Here is a 13,602-nt window from a genome sequence, read left to right on the forward strand (position 1 = left end):
ATATCAATAAAGCGGAAAAAGGGTCAAAACTAGTGGACAAGAAGGGCGACTAGGAGACAAATTTGGGCATGTGAAGCCTCTCAGCTAGTCATGAACTTGGTTTGCCAATGACTGACAAATTCAGTCGTTTGAATCAGAAAAAGCTGTACTGCTGAATAAAAAATCTTTCGAAAATTCCAGATCCATGTCCAAATTTATACTCTGAAGATGGGTTTCGTTAGATTGTTGGCCTTGCTTAAGGTCCTGGGTCAACTGCGATCTGTGGGGACTATTAGAATCCCCAGGCCCAAGAGGCTGGCGAGCGGATGGAATAGTAAAATCAGGGTCAGTCTGCTTAGAGGGCCCGTGAGCAGGTGTCTTCGGTGGTTGTAGCGTGCTTTGGTTCACTGAGCGCTGGTTGGCCCTTGGTCGTTTGGGGGGACCCCGAACATTAGAAGCAAGTTCATCAAACGACTCCGCCAGCTGGGTCTCGTAGTCATCAGAAGTTGATTCTCGCATGTTCTTTGAATGTCTCCGCTCCATGCCTCCACTGGGTTTATGGACCTGTGTAGAGACAGGCGGCTCCGATGGTTTGGCAGTGAATCCCATGACGTTCATCAGCCTGCCAATGTGCTGCTGTGCCTCAGAAAATTCGCGAGCTTTGTTGGCCCGTTCATCTCGAAGAGATTGAATCTGTGTACCTGTGAGTAAAAAAAGAAAAATATATATATATATATATATATATATTGGTAGACGAACCTTCTTCTCCAACGCGTGAATGCGTTTCTCTTGTGAGTGATGGTCTTTAGAGGCGTCTTGGGCAGCAAGCTGTATTGCTGTGTGCAGACGGCCGATCTCCTCTTTCTGGGCTTGAATCTATCGTTCTTTGTTAGTACAATATCAAAGAAAATTAATGCACATCCCTACCTCTGATGTGGCTTCCAAGATCTTTGTTTCATATGCTTGTTTCGTGCCTTCCATTTCAAGCCGCGAATTCTCTCCACTTTCTTGCAGTGCGATGTACAGCTTCTTAGCTTCTACCCCCTGGTCATTAATCTGTTTCCTGTTAGTATGAATTTTCTGTTTCGAAGCAACAAGAATTTACCATAGCTTTCATGTTTTCCATCTCCATCTGTGCATGCTCGCTCTCCACCAAAAGGCGCTGGATCTCATCCTCTTTCTCAGAGCAAAGGACCTTGTTTGCTTCAAACATGTCTTTGGTTTGTGAAAGCTCAGCCAGTAAAGAAGTAAATTTCTCATTTGAGGTAACCTGCTCGGTGGAATAACTTTCTAGCGCTTGCAGCATTTGCTGATTCTCAGACTGGAGGCAATCCAGCTTTTCCTGCTGCTCCTCAAGTTGATCGTCTTTCGCAGTGGATGTGGCAAGCAAGTCCAGCTCTCGATCCCGAGCCTTCTCTTGCTCCAGATGAATGGTTTGCGCGGAAAGGCGTCGTTGTTCTTCGAGTTCTTGCCGTGCCGATTCAAGGGCAACAGACAGCTCTTCGACATTCGCACAGGCCTTTGCGGCATATTCCTCTAGACGAGCTAAGTTTTGCTGAAGATCTGAGATACCGCTGGCTGAATTCTCCAGTTGCTTTTCCAAATCCTTATTCTGACGTTTGAGCTGCTCGGATTCAAGAATCTGCCGGTCGCGCTCTTCCTCAGCAAGGCGCAAGGGACCTTCGACCTCGTAACAGCGACGTTCTAAATCGACGCAAACATCTTCAATCTTCTTCGACACGTTATCTTGGGTATTTTGAGCATTTTGCATCAGTGTGTCAGTGACACCAGATCGCCAGTCCCGGTTTGGATAATCTGTACTTGAAAAGTCTTGTTGTTTGCGCAGGGAGACCGAGTATCGGAAATCTTTCAGATGGGACGTCGACAAGGAGCAGCCTTCGCCCATAAGTGACTTTTCAGAGTGGTTAATAAAAGACTTCATGATAAGAATCTCTTTTTGGTTACCACCCCTTGCGAGAGCCGCAGAAAAGTAAATCTCAAACAAATTGATCAGCACCCGATTCTGCATTCCAATCTTGGCACAAATACAAACTTCCAACCCCTGGCACTGAGTTGCATTAAGCTTGGCTGGAAAACTGCTCAGCAGGTTAAGGATCGAGTCTCTAGTAGAGATTGACTCAAGAAGAGCATCAACCAATGCTGGGGACTGGGCCGCCTGGAATCCAGCAAGTATCAGACTGGCCAAGTGTAAATCTGACAGTAAGTTCCGACCGGGCAGATCACCTTCTTGCACAACTTCGAAGACAAATCGAAGTAAATGATAGACAGCAGACTTCTCAGAGAACTGGTTAAAGTTAGATATGACGGGGGAAAGTAGACACAAGCATATGGACGCACGACCAAAGATTCTACCATTCGTTGAATAAGTTGGGGTGGCATAACCCCCATTATCCCTCTGCTGCCCTTGGAAACAAGAACGTGCAACCCAAGTTCCCGGATATGACAAGGAAGCTGTGCCGCAGGAAGAAGACAGAGTAGGAAAGCAGCCCCCTGATGATAAATTAATTTGGGTTATTAAAAATGGGTAGAAACCACCTTACCATCATTTGGATCTCCCGATCCAATCCATCTCTAGCAACCTTTTCACAAAGCTTAGCAATCTTAGAGGAGTTCCCTGATATCCAAGTCTGCTTTTGCTCTGGCTCAATAGCATCCGCAATAGAAATGGCAAGGCGAATACTGTCAGCTGCTTGTGGCGGGGTCAAGTTGTTGCAATTCGATGAGCAAGCAAGGATAACACGGAGAACGACCAGGTCCAGTGTTTTCATACCACGCTTAGGTCCAAAGAAATGCCGAATATTAAGAAGCCAAGGTGGGACTTCTGGTCCGTGTTTGTTAGTAAGGTCATTGTTTGGGGTTGATGCAATGCGTGAAAAAGTTGCTAGGCACAATAGATTGCCCATATGGTCGTCCAGGTTGCGCAGAGTCTTAGTGAACTCAACCTGCAAATTAGACATAACTTCAGTCGGCACTTCATGTTGGAGGAGTGAGCACCCTTGAAGGCCTTTCATTAGGCTGTGTAAAGGAGCAGTTGTTTGTGCACTTGGATTGCTGGCCATTGTGGACACAAGACTGGTGATAAGGTTGGCAAGGCGAGCAGGAGGCACAACGCCCACTGGGAATGGATTGGAGAGCAGTGAGATACATGCCAGCTGACACTGCCTTTTCATTAGTCCGTTGCTCAAATGATAGACTTTTCCAACGCTAAAAACTCAATTCACCTCGGATTCGCCATTATCAACGGCCTTCTCCAGAAGAGCATCCAAGATCCCTGGATGACGTAGTAGAATTGCATCTCGAAAGCTGACCTTGGAAGCTGTAAGATGTCAATGAAACGATTCTCAGGGTAAGAAGAAATTAAAGTCTATACCAAAGATGGAAAGCAGAGGAAGAGCGATTCTCGATCGCGAAAGGCCTTCTACTAGCACATCGGCCAGTAGTCCAATCTGGCAAGGCTTCTGAAGAGCCCAGCACTTCAGTATAGACGAAAAATCGTTCCGAACTAGCTCGTATAGATCCTATTTGGGAATGGCATCAGCGAACATCCGCTACTCCGTCATCGGACTCCTCACCTGCAGCGACGGCACGTAAGGAGCGGTCACGATCCGTTCGATCTCATCTACCAGACGCGTCAAATCTCGAGACATTTTGGACGATTTCTCTGCGCCCACAAGTATCTACTACCTAAGTTGGTTCTCTTGACACAATCGGCGCGTGGTCCGCGGATTGAAAGAACCGTGTTGACGCGGTTGCCGCGTCAACGGGACTGGACACCGGCTGACCAATCAACACGCTCCATTTCCTCAATATGGATGACATAGTGCTCCAGTTACACAGTACAGTACTACAGATCCATCCCTGGTCCTTGAATGCACTTGCCATCTATCACTGAACAAGTTGCTGTATAATTATCGTTTTGATAACCTACAGTACCTTTTTCTTTGAATAAACCCCCACGTCTTCCCCCACGTGTAACTCAGTATCGGAAGGAAATCCATCGGCCAAACTCCGAAGCGGGGAAATCCAATTCGCGGTTAGTAGCAAGACATCATAGAGCTTGCATATGTCGTAAGCAGTAACCGAGAGAGATTCTCGGAATTTTGGTGCAGAAAGTGAGTGCGTGCGTTTGCTCCTTACTTCTGGATTTCTACCTTCTTTCTTACACCTCACCAAGCACCCGTATAAGCATTCATAACAATCATGGTGCGAGCGGTCTTAGTCCCTCGGGGCTTCCCCACCCCCCGCATGCCCCATTGCCGTCCCCGGGTCTCCCAACCAAAACTTCTATCTGCCACCGGATTCCGACCAAATAGCTCAATTGCTCAGCACTCCAATGGTCCAGCGAGCTCCTCGAGCTCCGGGTCGTCGCCAAAGCCCCCTTTCTGGACTCCGACGCGGACACTTCTTGTCTCCGCATTTGCTGCAGGCTTGGGTTACGGATTTGCCTCGTACAACCAAACATCACAGCCAGCGACCAAATCACAGTACGGATCCCTGAAAGACTTCGAGAAGGTAATATGACGTGGAAGGGGGAGAATGGTCCATATCTGTCTGAAGGCTAACCGGCAAATCAATAGGCCATTGCTGAACTGAGAGCTAAGCTAGGCGAGGATGCTGTCAGTACTGAAGAAGGCGACCTTCAATCGCACGGTTACTCTGAGTGGTCAACCATCAATGCCGACCGTCTGCCAGTCGCCGTCGCATACCCTACCTCGACCGAAGATGTCTCGGAAATTGCAAAGATCTGCAACAAGTACCGAATGCCCATGATTCCCTACTCCGGCGGCTCTAGCCTAGAAGCCAACTTCTCTGCACCGTACGGCGGGATGACCATTGACTTTGCTATGATGAATAAAATCTTAACGATTCACGAGGATGATTTGGATATCGTTGTGCAGCCGTCCATCCAATGGATGGATCTGAATGAGCAGATCAAAGACACAGGTCTATTCTTCCCTGTGGATCCCGGTCCATCTGCCATGATTGGTGGCATGGTGGGTACAAACTGCAGTGGCACAAACGCCGTGCGATACGGAACCATGAAGGACTGGGTGATTAATCTCACCGTTGTCTTGGCCGATGGCCGGGTGATCAAGACCCGCAAACGGCCTCGCAAGACTTCCGCTGGATACAATCTCACGGGCATGTTCGTGGGCTCCGAAGGAACTTTGGGTATCGTGACCGAGGCTACACTGAAATTGACCCCAATCCCCGAGCAAACTCGAGTCGGAGTTGTATCATTTCCGACCATTCGAGACTGTGCGTCGACTGCGATGCAGTTGATCAAAAAGGGTATTCCGGTGCAATGTATGGAGATCTTAGATGATGTACAGATGGATGTGATCAACCGAGCGGGCGGAACAGGGCGCTCGTGGAAAGTTGCGCCAACGCTGTTCTTCAAGTTCTCTGGGACTAAGGCCGGTGTCGCTGATAGTGTCAATCTAACCACGATACTCGCTAAGACCAATCACGCCTCGTCTGTTGAGTTTGCCAAGGATGAGAGAGAAGCCCATGATCTTTGGTCGGCGCGTAAGCAGTCGCTATGGAGTATGATGTCGCTTCGCGCTGAAGGCTCCGAGGTCTGGTCAACAGATGTCGCCGTGCCTCTGTCCAGATTGCCTGAAATTATTGGTAAGCAACGAACCAGAACTCTTGAGCAACAATTCAAACGTGTACTAACATTTGCGCTGCAGAAATTTCTAAGAAGGAGCTGGTCGATCTCGGTCTATTTGCTAGCATTCTCGGACATATTGGGGACGGAAACTTCCACGCCAGTATTATGTTCAACCGCCAGGACCCAGAAGAAAAAGCTCGAGTGGAGAAGGTAGTGTATGACATGGTAAATCGCGCTCTTGAAATGGAGGGTTCGTGCACGGTATGACAGTCTTCCGCCCAAAACACAAGTCTTGAAAACTAATTTATCATGCAGGGTGAACACGGTGTTGGCCTTGGTAAAAAGGGGTCTTTGACCAAGGAGCTGGGACAGGATACTATTGATATCATGCGGGGGATCAAGCGCTCTCTTGATCCGCACTGGCTGCTAAATCCTGGTAAGATCTTTGATCAGGAAAGAGATTCTTGAAGAGCCAATTGGTCAATGGAATATTTGGTATCATACCGTGTATCCCAGCCATCAAGAAGAATGGACTGAAAAGTGTCTATATTATTGAACATAGAAATTAATAGAACAAGTTGCTCTGGAGATATTCGTATCTGTAGGTGAGCTACAGTATCGACTATGTACTCACCGAAGACTCCTCACAATGCCAAGAGTCCGGCTTTGAGGCCGAGCTGCATCCTTCGACTCAGCCGAGGTCGGAGACCGAAGTCATGCAAGGGTAGACCATGTCCAGAAAGCGGAGATCGACAACTCCCCACATGTGCACGCTATAGCTCTTCACCCCCAGCTTCCCCACGTTTTGTGCTTTCAACCATTCTAAACTCAACGTGGCACAAAGATTAAATGTTGGAAGCGAAAAGGGCCGATTTCAAATTCGACTGCTTTCACGCTCTCCTAATATTGAACATCAGATAACCCTTGATTGTTCAAAGTTGAATTTGATCTTGCAACTGCCATCAACTGGTAGTTCCCGGACCTTGTTTACTCAAGTCACTGAATGAGGTCTAGGCTACCTGGCGATGGTGCTACATCTGCACATATCGATCTTCATAAAAAGCCTACAGCTGAGCAAAATGAAGATGCCTTAATTGACGTTGAACCATCAGAGTACAGCAGAATTCTTCGAAAGGTTGATTATCGAGTGATTCCTATTCTAGCCACTTTGTACCTTCTGAGCTTCCTGGATCGAGGTGAAACCCACTCTGTTTTTATGGCTAATTGGACGTGTGTTGACCTATTGGGTTATGTAGGCAGTATAGGAAATGCGAAGATTCAAGGAATGGCCACCGATTTGGGGCTGGTTGGTAACCAATACAACTGGCAAGTGCACATGGGCGCAATTGCATACGCCGCTGACTTTTTTCTGCAGGTGCCTTACAGTTTTCTTCTTCCCTTATTCCTTCACTGAGCCTATTTGCAACCTCTTGCTGGTTAGATTCAAGCCCAGCATGTGGCTTCCTTCTATAATGGTTGCATGGGGTATGATGAGATATCTTCATTTCAAGTCTATGAAGCTAAGATCTTCCAGGAATTGTGATGACCTTGACTGGAATCGTCCAGAACTACTCTGGTCTATTGGCGGCCAGGTTCTTTCTTGGTGGGTACAACTAGCCTGTAAGCTTGGGATATCTCTCTAATCTATAAAATGATTGCTACCTACAGGGCTCGCCGAAGCAGGTCTATGTAAGTAAATCTCTCAAGACGTTTAAAGGGTTGCAAGAATCCCCTCGGGTCTAATTTTTGGCTTGCAGTTCCCGGTCTGGCTTTTTACATCTCTCTTTGGTAAGAAACTCATTATGCTAATGTTTAGCGCACGAACTAGCTCACAAAGTCCAGGTATCCACGGGCGAATGCGCAGTTCCGACTTGCTCTCATATTCGCATCTGCCTCAATGGCTGGTGCGTTTTCAGGCCTTCTGGCCTATCTGATCAGTATGATGGACGGAGTCGGTGGTTTAGAAGGCTGGCGGTGGATGTAAGCTGTACTTGTGCTTTTTTCGTCATAATCTTACTAAAACTCAATAGCTTTATTCTAGAGGGGATTTTGACAGTCATTGTTGCCGCCGCATCATACTTCTTTGTTTGGGATGAGCCGGCCACTGCGACATTCCTCACCGAAGCCGAAAAGAGGGTCATTCTGGATGCATTAAACTGCCCACAAACTGAGACCTCGCCAAATGCACAGCTCGGAAGTGAGCAATCTTTCAAATGGAAACATGTTACGGATGCTGTTTTTGATTGGCAGGTATGTTCTCCTTTTCCCAAGCTGAATCGTATCCATTTCTCATATATGGAAATTTTCAAGACATGGTTTCACTGTATTGGATACTGGGGAGTGGTAAGTAGTAACGGCAATCATCGGCTGATAGCTTTGACTAACATATAATTGCCAGGCCGTGGCAGTGTATGCATTGTCACTGTTTCTTCCGACCATAATCAGCGGGCTCGGATATTCAGCTGCGATCGCTCAACTCTTAACAATCCCAATTTACGCAGCCGCCACCATATCCTGTATCTTAGTGGGTTATTTCGCAGATAAAACGGGCCAACGAAGCTTCTTTGCCTTTGGCTGCTATGCCGCTATTGTTGTTGGATATCTGATCGCTGTTGTTCCACCCACATTCTTGCCTGGCTTGACATATGCAGGATGCTTTATCGCTGCCTGTGGAATATACCCAGGTACATGATATTTGGGACATTTGACCAACAATGGCATGAAACTGACACTTATTCTAGCAATCCCGGGCCTATTGGCTCTATCGTCAAATAACTGGGCGCCCAATGCAAAGCGAGCTGTTGGCATGGCTATCCAGATGGGCTTTGGTACAATGGGTGGAGCTGCTGCATCAAACTTTTACCGAAGCACTGATGCTCCGAGGTATCGCTTGGGACACACCCTGGTGCTAGTATTTGCTGGATTGGGACTCGTCACCATGGTTGCATACTATCTCATATGTCGCAGAGTGAATGCAAAAAGGGAAGCGGGGGCGGATGGCGTTTATCAGTATACTTCGGACCAATTGGTTGATATGGGTGACAAAGCACCGAGCTTCCGGTATAAGCTTTGACAAAGAATCGACGTTAAATGATAACGAATAACTACCATATTGACTAGTTTGGAAAATAAAAACCCCAGATTTTCATGTTGGTAGGCGGCTCGCTTCTTATGACTGCTTTTTGTTTAAGGTTGGAATTGTGGCTTGACGTGGCACCGCCCGATGAACAACAACATTTGAACAGATAATCGACAGACTGATGAATTCAAAGCCAGCTAACTCATTATTTAAAGAAAATAGTTAATTCATTAACATTGCTCATACCTTCACGGTCGCTTGCAAGACATCTGCCAAACGCTCCGGCATACTCAAGAATGGCGAGTGCGAACTTGGCAGCCGGTGGGTATTCTCAGGCCCACCCATCTTGGAAGCAAATAGTTCTTGGAAAGGAGGAGGCAGGGCATTGTCTTGCTCGCACACAATATAGGCACAGGGGATATCTCTCCAAGGCTCATATGTCGACTCGCCGGAGAAGACTGCACGGGAGGTGTGGAGGGACAGCGAGTTCCACTTTTCCTGCTTTTCAAGCGAGATATCTTGCCACCCAACCTCTCCAGCGCCATCTGCGAGGACGTAGTCACCCTGTTATATTGAATTAGTATGTTTTTTTTTGCACATAGACGGGAACTTGTGTTGTTGATTTCATTGGAAGCAGAAACACATACCTCAACCTTCATCCAAGGCAGATAGTTTCCGCCTAGCATGCCCAGCAAGCTTTGTCCCTTATCAATGGCAAAGGCAGCAAGGTATACTACCTTAATGACACCACCTGTCTTGCCTTCTTTGGCACGGTCGTCCTTGCTCAATCCTTCGACGGCACATGAAGTGACAACTCCACCGTAGGAGTGAGCCACAACAACCAAGTCTTGACCTTCATCTGCGAGCTTCACTAGGACCTCGCGGAGGGAAGTAACATCATCGGAAAGTGTCTTATTAGGTGGCTCTGCACCGATCGAAGGGTGCGCGGGGCACACAGATGAATATCCGAGGACATCAAGACGGGAGCGGGTGGCATCAAAGACAGCCGGAATAATCCAGGCGCCAAGAGAGAAGACAAATGTTGGGTTACTCATATCGAAACGTATGTTGGTTCGAAATTTAGTCAAAGAGGTGAATTTTCAAACAAGAAATCCAGTCTCAAAATGAGGGCAATTGTAAGTATTTCAGGGGCGGGTTGGCCGGCATACTAGCGTTAATCGTTGAGGGGGAATTCCCGCATATACTATGGGACACTGTATGGAGTTTCTGGCCAAAAGGCCGGATATACTGATTAAGTAAAACGCGTACTCCATTTTTGCACTAAATTTCATCGCATGCTACTGGCGGGCATGACAGGAGCCCATACTTGAGATTGGTCGATGCCTGAAAATCAGGAGCGCTAATTTTCTAGTGATAGTGAACTAGGCCGCTTTGGAGCCGCGTACGGGTCCGAGAAACCCCTTCTACTCGTGCTACGGCTAATCTGGGGAATTCGCTCATGATTTCGAATATCAAAGTGGGCCTTTGTACCTATCACCGGCCGTGCGGTGAACCGTCCTAAGAGTTAGTCTCTTGGCCTGGCCCCCATTTGACCCATTTGACCCATATTAAATGCCATTGTTTTGAGAATAGCACAATCATACTACCACTACGGAACACCCAATCTCCGATTCCTTTTGTCCAGGGTCCACCCCTGCTTTTTATTTCTCATTAATGTCTGTCCAAAATATTCATCGGAAGAAGCAATGACCTCTTATGAGGAGGAGAGCACACAGCCAAAGCAGCGCATTACAACAATTGTGTTGGCTGTGCTGGCCATTGTTTTTCTATGTCTTCGACTGCTCGCTCGACGGGTGAAAAAGATTCATTTGGGTCCTGATGACACTACCCTAATTGTGGGACTAGTAAGGTGCCCCAAATATCTTGCATAACAACTTCTAATGTCCCTTTAGTTTGGCGTTTTGGTTGTCGCAGGGGTTAATCTCGCCAGTGTGTCTCGAATGAACAACTTTGCGAAGTTCGAACTATCAAGCTAATACCATTGTTTACAGGTATTGAATATGGCATGGGCCGACACACTAGTACTATTCCCCTGGATAGGGAAGGTACATTCTTCAAGGTATGGAGTTCCAAATCGTTATTCAGTGCCCTTGTTGCTGGCTAAATTCCTGACACTTCTTTTCAACAGCTTGTGTACGCATTCGAGCCCCTCTATATCACCACGGCCGGCATCATAAAGCTCTCGGTACTCCTCATGTACCATCGCATTTTTCCAGTTCGATATGTGAGAATTTGTGGTTTAATTCTTGGCTCCATTACTATTGCTTGGGTCATATCGATCGATCTCTTGGCCATCTTTCAGTGCTCCCCGGTCGCCAAAGCATACAACCCCACTCTTCCCGGTCATTGTATCAGCCTTAAGGGGGCCTTGGTTGGGAATGGCGTACCAAATTTCGTGACGGACATATTTATTCTGGCGTTGCCTTCAAGGCTCATCTGGGGACTGCAAGCAAGTTTGTGGCAGCGCGTATCGGTCATTGCTGTGTTTTTAACCGGAAGCTTGTACGTCTTATTTACATCTCGAGCTCTTCGCTGGCTACCTGAGCCTGGTAAGAACAAATCAAGGCCTTGAATACTCACTGACAACATATATAGCGTCGTGTTTGCGAGCATCTACCGTTTCAGCTTGATCTTTATCTTCAATATGGACGACGTCGCCTGGACACTTGCCGATGCCCAAACGTGGTGTGTTGTCGAACTCGCAGCCGGAGTCATTTCAGCTTGTCTACCCACGACCGCTCCTCTAGTCAAAATTTGTACCAGGGGTCTTGTCTCCACCGCCAAATCGCTATCGAAGTCCAATTTGACTCAGTCGGAAAATCGACTGCAGTCACGGACTGATGGAGCTACACGGTCTATCAATGTGGACAATAATGTTCCTTTCAAAACAAGCGGTGCCCATCACTCTAGTAATGGGAGTTTTGGTTTGGAACAAATGAGCCCTGGTCATCGAGGAAGTTCGCTAAAAAGCAAAGGATGGACGATGATAAGCGTTGATCATCCCGACAGTGACTCAGCCTGATACTGTAGTTGTTTTCACATCACGGGTAGATGGCTGTATATAATAAAGACCGTGAGATGAATAAAAGCGACTCATATCATGATATAATACCAGAACAGTCCAGGATGATGTCAAGAAATGTTTGAATGGAAATCAACTTCAATTGAGACATTTATTATGGTTTTTTTCTCCCGGAGATCTGCTACCAACTCCGAACGAAACCGTGGAATGGGGCTGATGAAGGGGCAAGGAACCAATCGGGGAGAAGAAAATGCAGGATCCAGGGCGGCTTACTCATCGCGGGGTTGGCGATATCGCATCCGGATGGCTTTGCCACATTTCAACCTCGAACAACACGCAATTGGTAAGTGCAAATGAGTTCTTGTTACTGATTTATGCCTGTGATCATGCAATTGTGAATTCTCCATGGCGTCTATGAGAGGGTTGAGGTCTGCTGTGCCTTGGATTCGATCCAATCCACTATGCGGGGCACTCGACGACGCCTTGACTCACATCTCCGTGGCCCATAGTCACGATAAGATACGGCGATGAACCTGGCTTTTCACCATTGCAATTTCTTGCTTTTTCTATTTCTGGCTCTGTCAAACTAACTGTCTTTTAAGATTGTCTCATCTCTACTACATTCATCGGTTCAAGATGGCATCTCCAATCTCCAAGAAGAAGTGCGGTACGTTTTTGCATATGACTCAAATGACCTCATCCGTATCAATCCTAACATCCCCCAGGTGTTCTCGGTGCCACTGGCTCCGTTGGTCAACGTTTCATCCTCCTCCTCGCCGATCACCCCCTTCTCGAACTCCATGCCGTCGGTGCCTCTGAGCGCTCCGCAGGCAAGAAGTACAAGGATGCTGTCCGCTGGAAGCAGTCATCTCCCATGTCGGAGAAGCTCAGCAACTTGGTTGTGCGTGATTGCAAAGCCAAGGAGTTTGCGGACTGCGACCTTGTCTTCTCTGGCTTGAACAGCGACATTGCTGGCGAGACTGGTAAGCTTCAATGGCAAACCATGGTTTTCAAACAATACTGATGTACTTCCGCAGAGATGGAATTCATGAAGGCCGAAATCCCCGTTTTTTCCAACGCAAAGAACTACCGCAAGGATCCCATCGTTCCTCTCGTCGTCCCCACCGTGAACCCCTCCCACATGGACCTGATTCCTCACCAGCGCCAGCATTTCGGCCTGAAGAAGGGTTTCCTGGTCTGCAACTCTAACTGCGCCGTCATTGGTGTTGTCATTCCTTTCGCTGCCCTGCAGGCCAAGTTCGGCCTGGTCGAGGAAGTGGAGGTCTTCACAGAGCAGGCTCTTTCCGGCGCCGGTTACCCCGGTGTGCCCAGCATGGACATTATCGACAACGTCATTCCCTACATCAGTGGCGAGGAAGACAAGCTGGAGAATGAGGCCCAGAAGATCCTCGGTGGCCTGAACGCTGATGCCACCGGATTCAATGAGCAGGCTGGTCTCCGCATTGGCGCCACCTGCACCCGTGTTGGTGTCACCGACGGTCACATGGCATTCGTGTCATTGCGTTTCAAGAACCGCTCCGCTATCCCCAGCGCGGAAGAGGTTGCTCAGGCCCTCCGTGAATACAAGTCCGAGGCCCAGAAGCTTGGTGCACCCTCGGCACCCGCAGAGGCTATTAAGGTCTTCGATGAGCCCGATCGCCCGCAGCCCCGCCTGGACCGTGACATCAACAGAGGATACACTGTCAGCGTTGGGCGCGTTCGTGAGGGAGCCAAGGGCGGATTCTTTGACATCCGCTTTGCTGCTCTCTCTCACAACACAGTCCTTGGCGCTGCCGGATCATCGATCTTGAACGCCGAAGTGGCCATCATCAAGGGTTACATCTAAAGAACGTAGATACGAAAAAG

At 48.0% G+C, this 13,602-nt stretch overlaps 6 protein-coding genes across 6 annotated transcripts; 4 read left to right on the forward strand and 2 right to left on the reverse strand.

Annotated features, from left to right (window-relative positions):
* Positions 1-120: 120 nt before the first annotated feature.
* Positions 121-3,647, reverse strand: N7466_005936 (uncharacterized protein; the record flags this gene model as incomplete). Its single annotated transcript, XM_057165333.1, has 9 exons — positions 121-672; positions 739-855; positions 907-1,035; positions 1,085-2,284; positions 2,338-2,490; positions 2,541-3,158; positions 3,222-3,316; positions 3,371-3,518; positions 3,573-3,647. The coding sequence occupies 9 exons, from the start codon at positions 3,645-3,647 to the stop codon at positions 121-123; spliced, it is 3,087 nt and encodes a 1,028-aa protein (XP_057020932.1).
* Positions 3,648-4,200: 553 nt separating this feature from the next.
* N7466_005937 (FAD-binding oxidoreductase) lies at positions 4,201-6,082 on the forward strand (the record flags this gene model as incomplete). The annotated part of the gene is made up of 4 exons (XM_057165334.1): positions 4,201-4,512; positions 4,578-5,631; positions 5,694-5,875; positions 5,930-6,082. 4 exons carry the CDS (start codon positions 4,201-4,203, stop codon positions 6,080-6,082), a joined length of 1,701 nt encoding a protein of 566 aa, XP_057020933.1.
* A 547-nt stretch (positions 6,083-6,629) lies between these two features.
* On the forward strand, positions 6,630-8,687 carry N7466_005938 (uncharacterized protein; the record flags this gene model as incomplete). The annotated part of the gene is made up of 9 exons (XM_057165335.1): positions 6,630-6,989; positions 7,056-7,099; positions 7,149-7,234; positions 7,283-7,303; positions 7,372-7,402; positions 7,457-7,594; positions 7,645-7,957; positions 8,013-8,298; positions 8,356-8,687. Coding segments are annotated over 9 exons (1,611 nt in total), but the record flags the coding sequence as incomplete, so codon positions are not given.
* A 246-nt stretch (positions 8,688-8,933) lies between these two features.
* On the reverse strand, positions 8,934-9,748 carry N7466_005939 (alpha/beta hydrolase; the record flags this gene model as incomplete). The annotated part of the gene is made up of 2 exons (XM_057165336.1): positions 8,934-9,257; positions 9,341-9,748. The coding sequence occupies 2 exons, from the start codon at positions 9,746-9,748 to the stop codon at positions 8,934-8,936; spliced, it is 732 nt and encodes a 243-aa protein (XP_057020935.1).
* Positions 9,749-10,399: 651 nt separating this feature from the next.
* On the forward strand, positions 10,400-11,555 carry N7466_005940 (uncharacterized protein; the record flags this gene model as incomplete). The annotated part of the gene is made up of 6 exons (XM_057165337.1): positions 10,400-10,558; positions 10,607-10,643; positions 10,706-10,773; positions 10,843-11,216; positions 11,310-11,399; positions 11,462-11,555. The coding sequence occupies 6 exons, from the start codon at positions 10,400-10,402 to the stop codon at positions 11,553-11,555; spliced, it is 822 nt and encodes a 273-aa protein (XP_057020936.1).
* Positions 11,556-12,372: 817 nt separating this feature from the next.
* On the forward strand, positions 12,373-13,582 carry N7466_005941 (aspartate-semialdehyde dehydrogenase family protein; the record flags this gene model as incomplete). The annotated part of the gene is made up of 3 exons (XM_057165338.1): positions 12,373-12,403; positions 12,462-12,719; positions 12,774-13,582. The coding sequence occupies 3 exons, from the start codon at positions 12,373-12,375 to the stop codon at positions 13,580-13,582; spliced, it is 1,098 nt and encodes a 365-aa protein (XP_057020937.1).
* Positions 13,583-13,602: the final 20 nt, after the last annotated feature.

Source organism: Penicillium verhagenii (genome assembly GCF_028828195.1).
Source record: "Penicillium verhagenii strain IBT 33310 chromosome Unknown utg000006l_segment0_segment0, whole genome shotgun sequence".
Classification (NCBI taxonomy): Eukaryota; Fungi; Ascomycota; class Eurotiomycetes; order Eurotiales; family Aspergillaceae; genus Penicillium; species Penicillium verhagenii.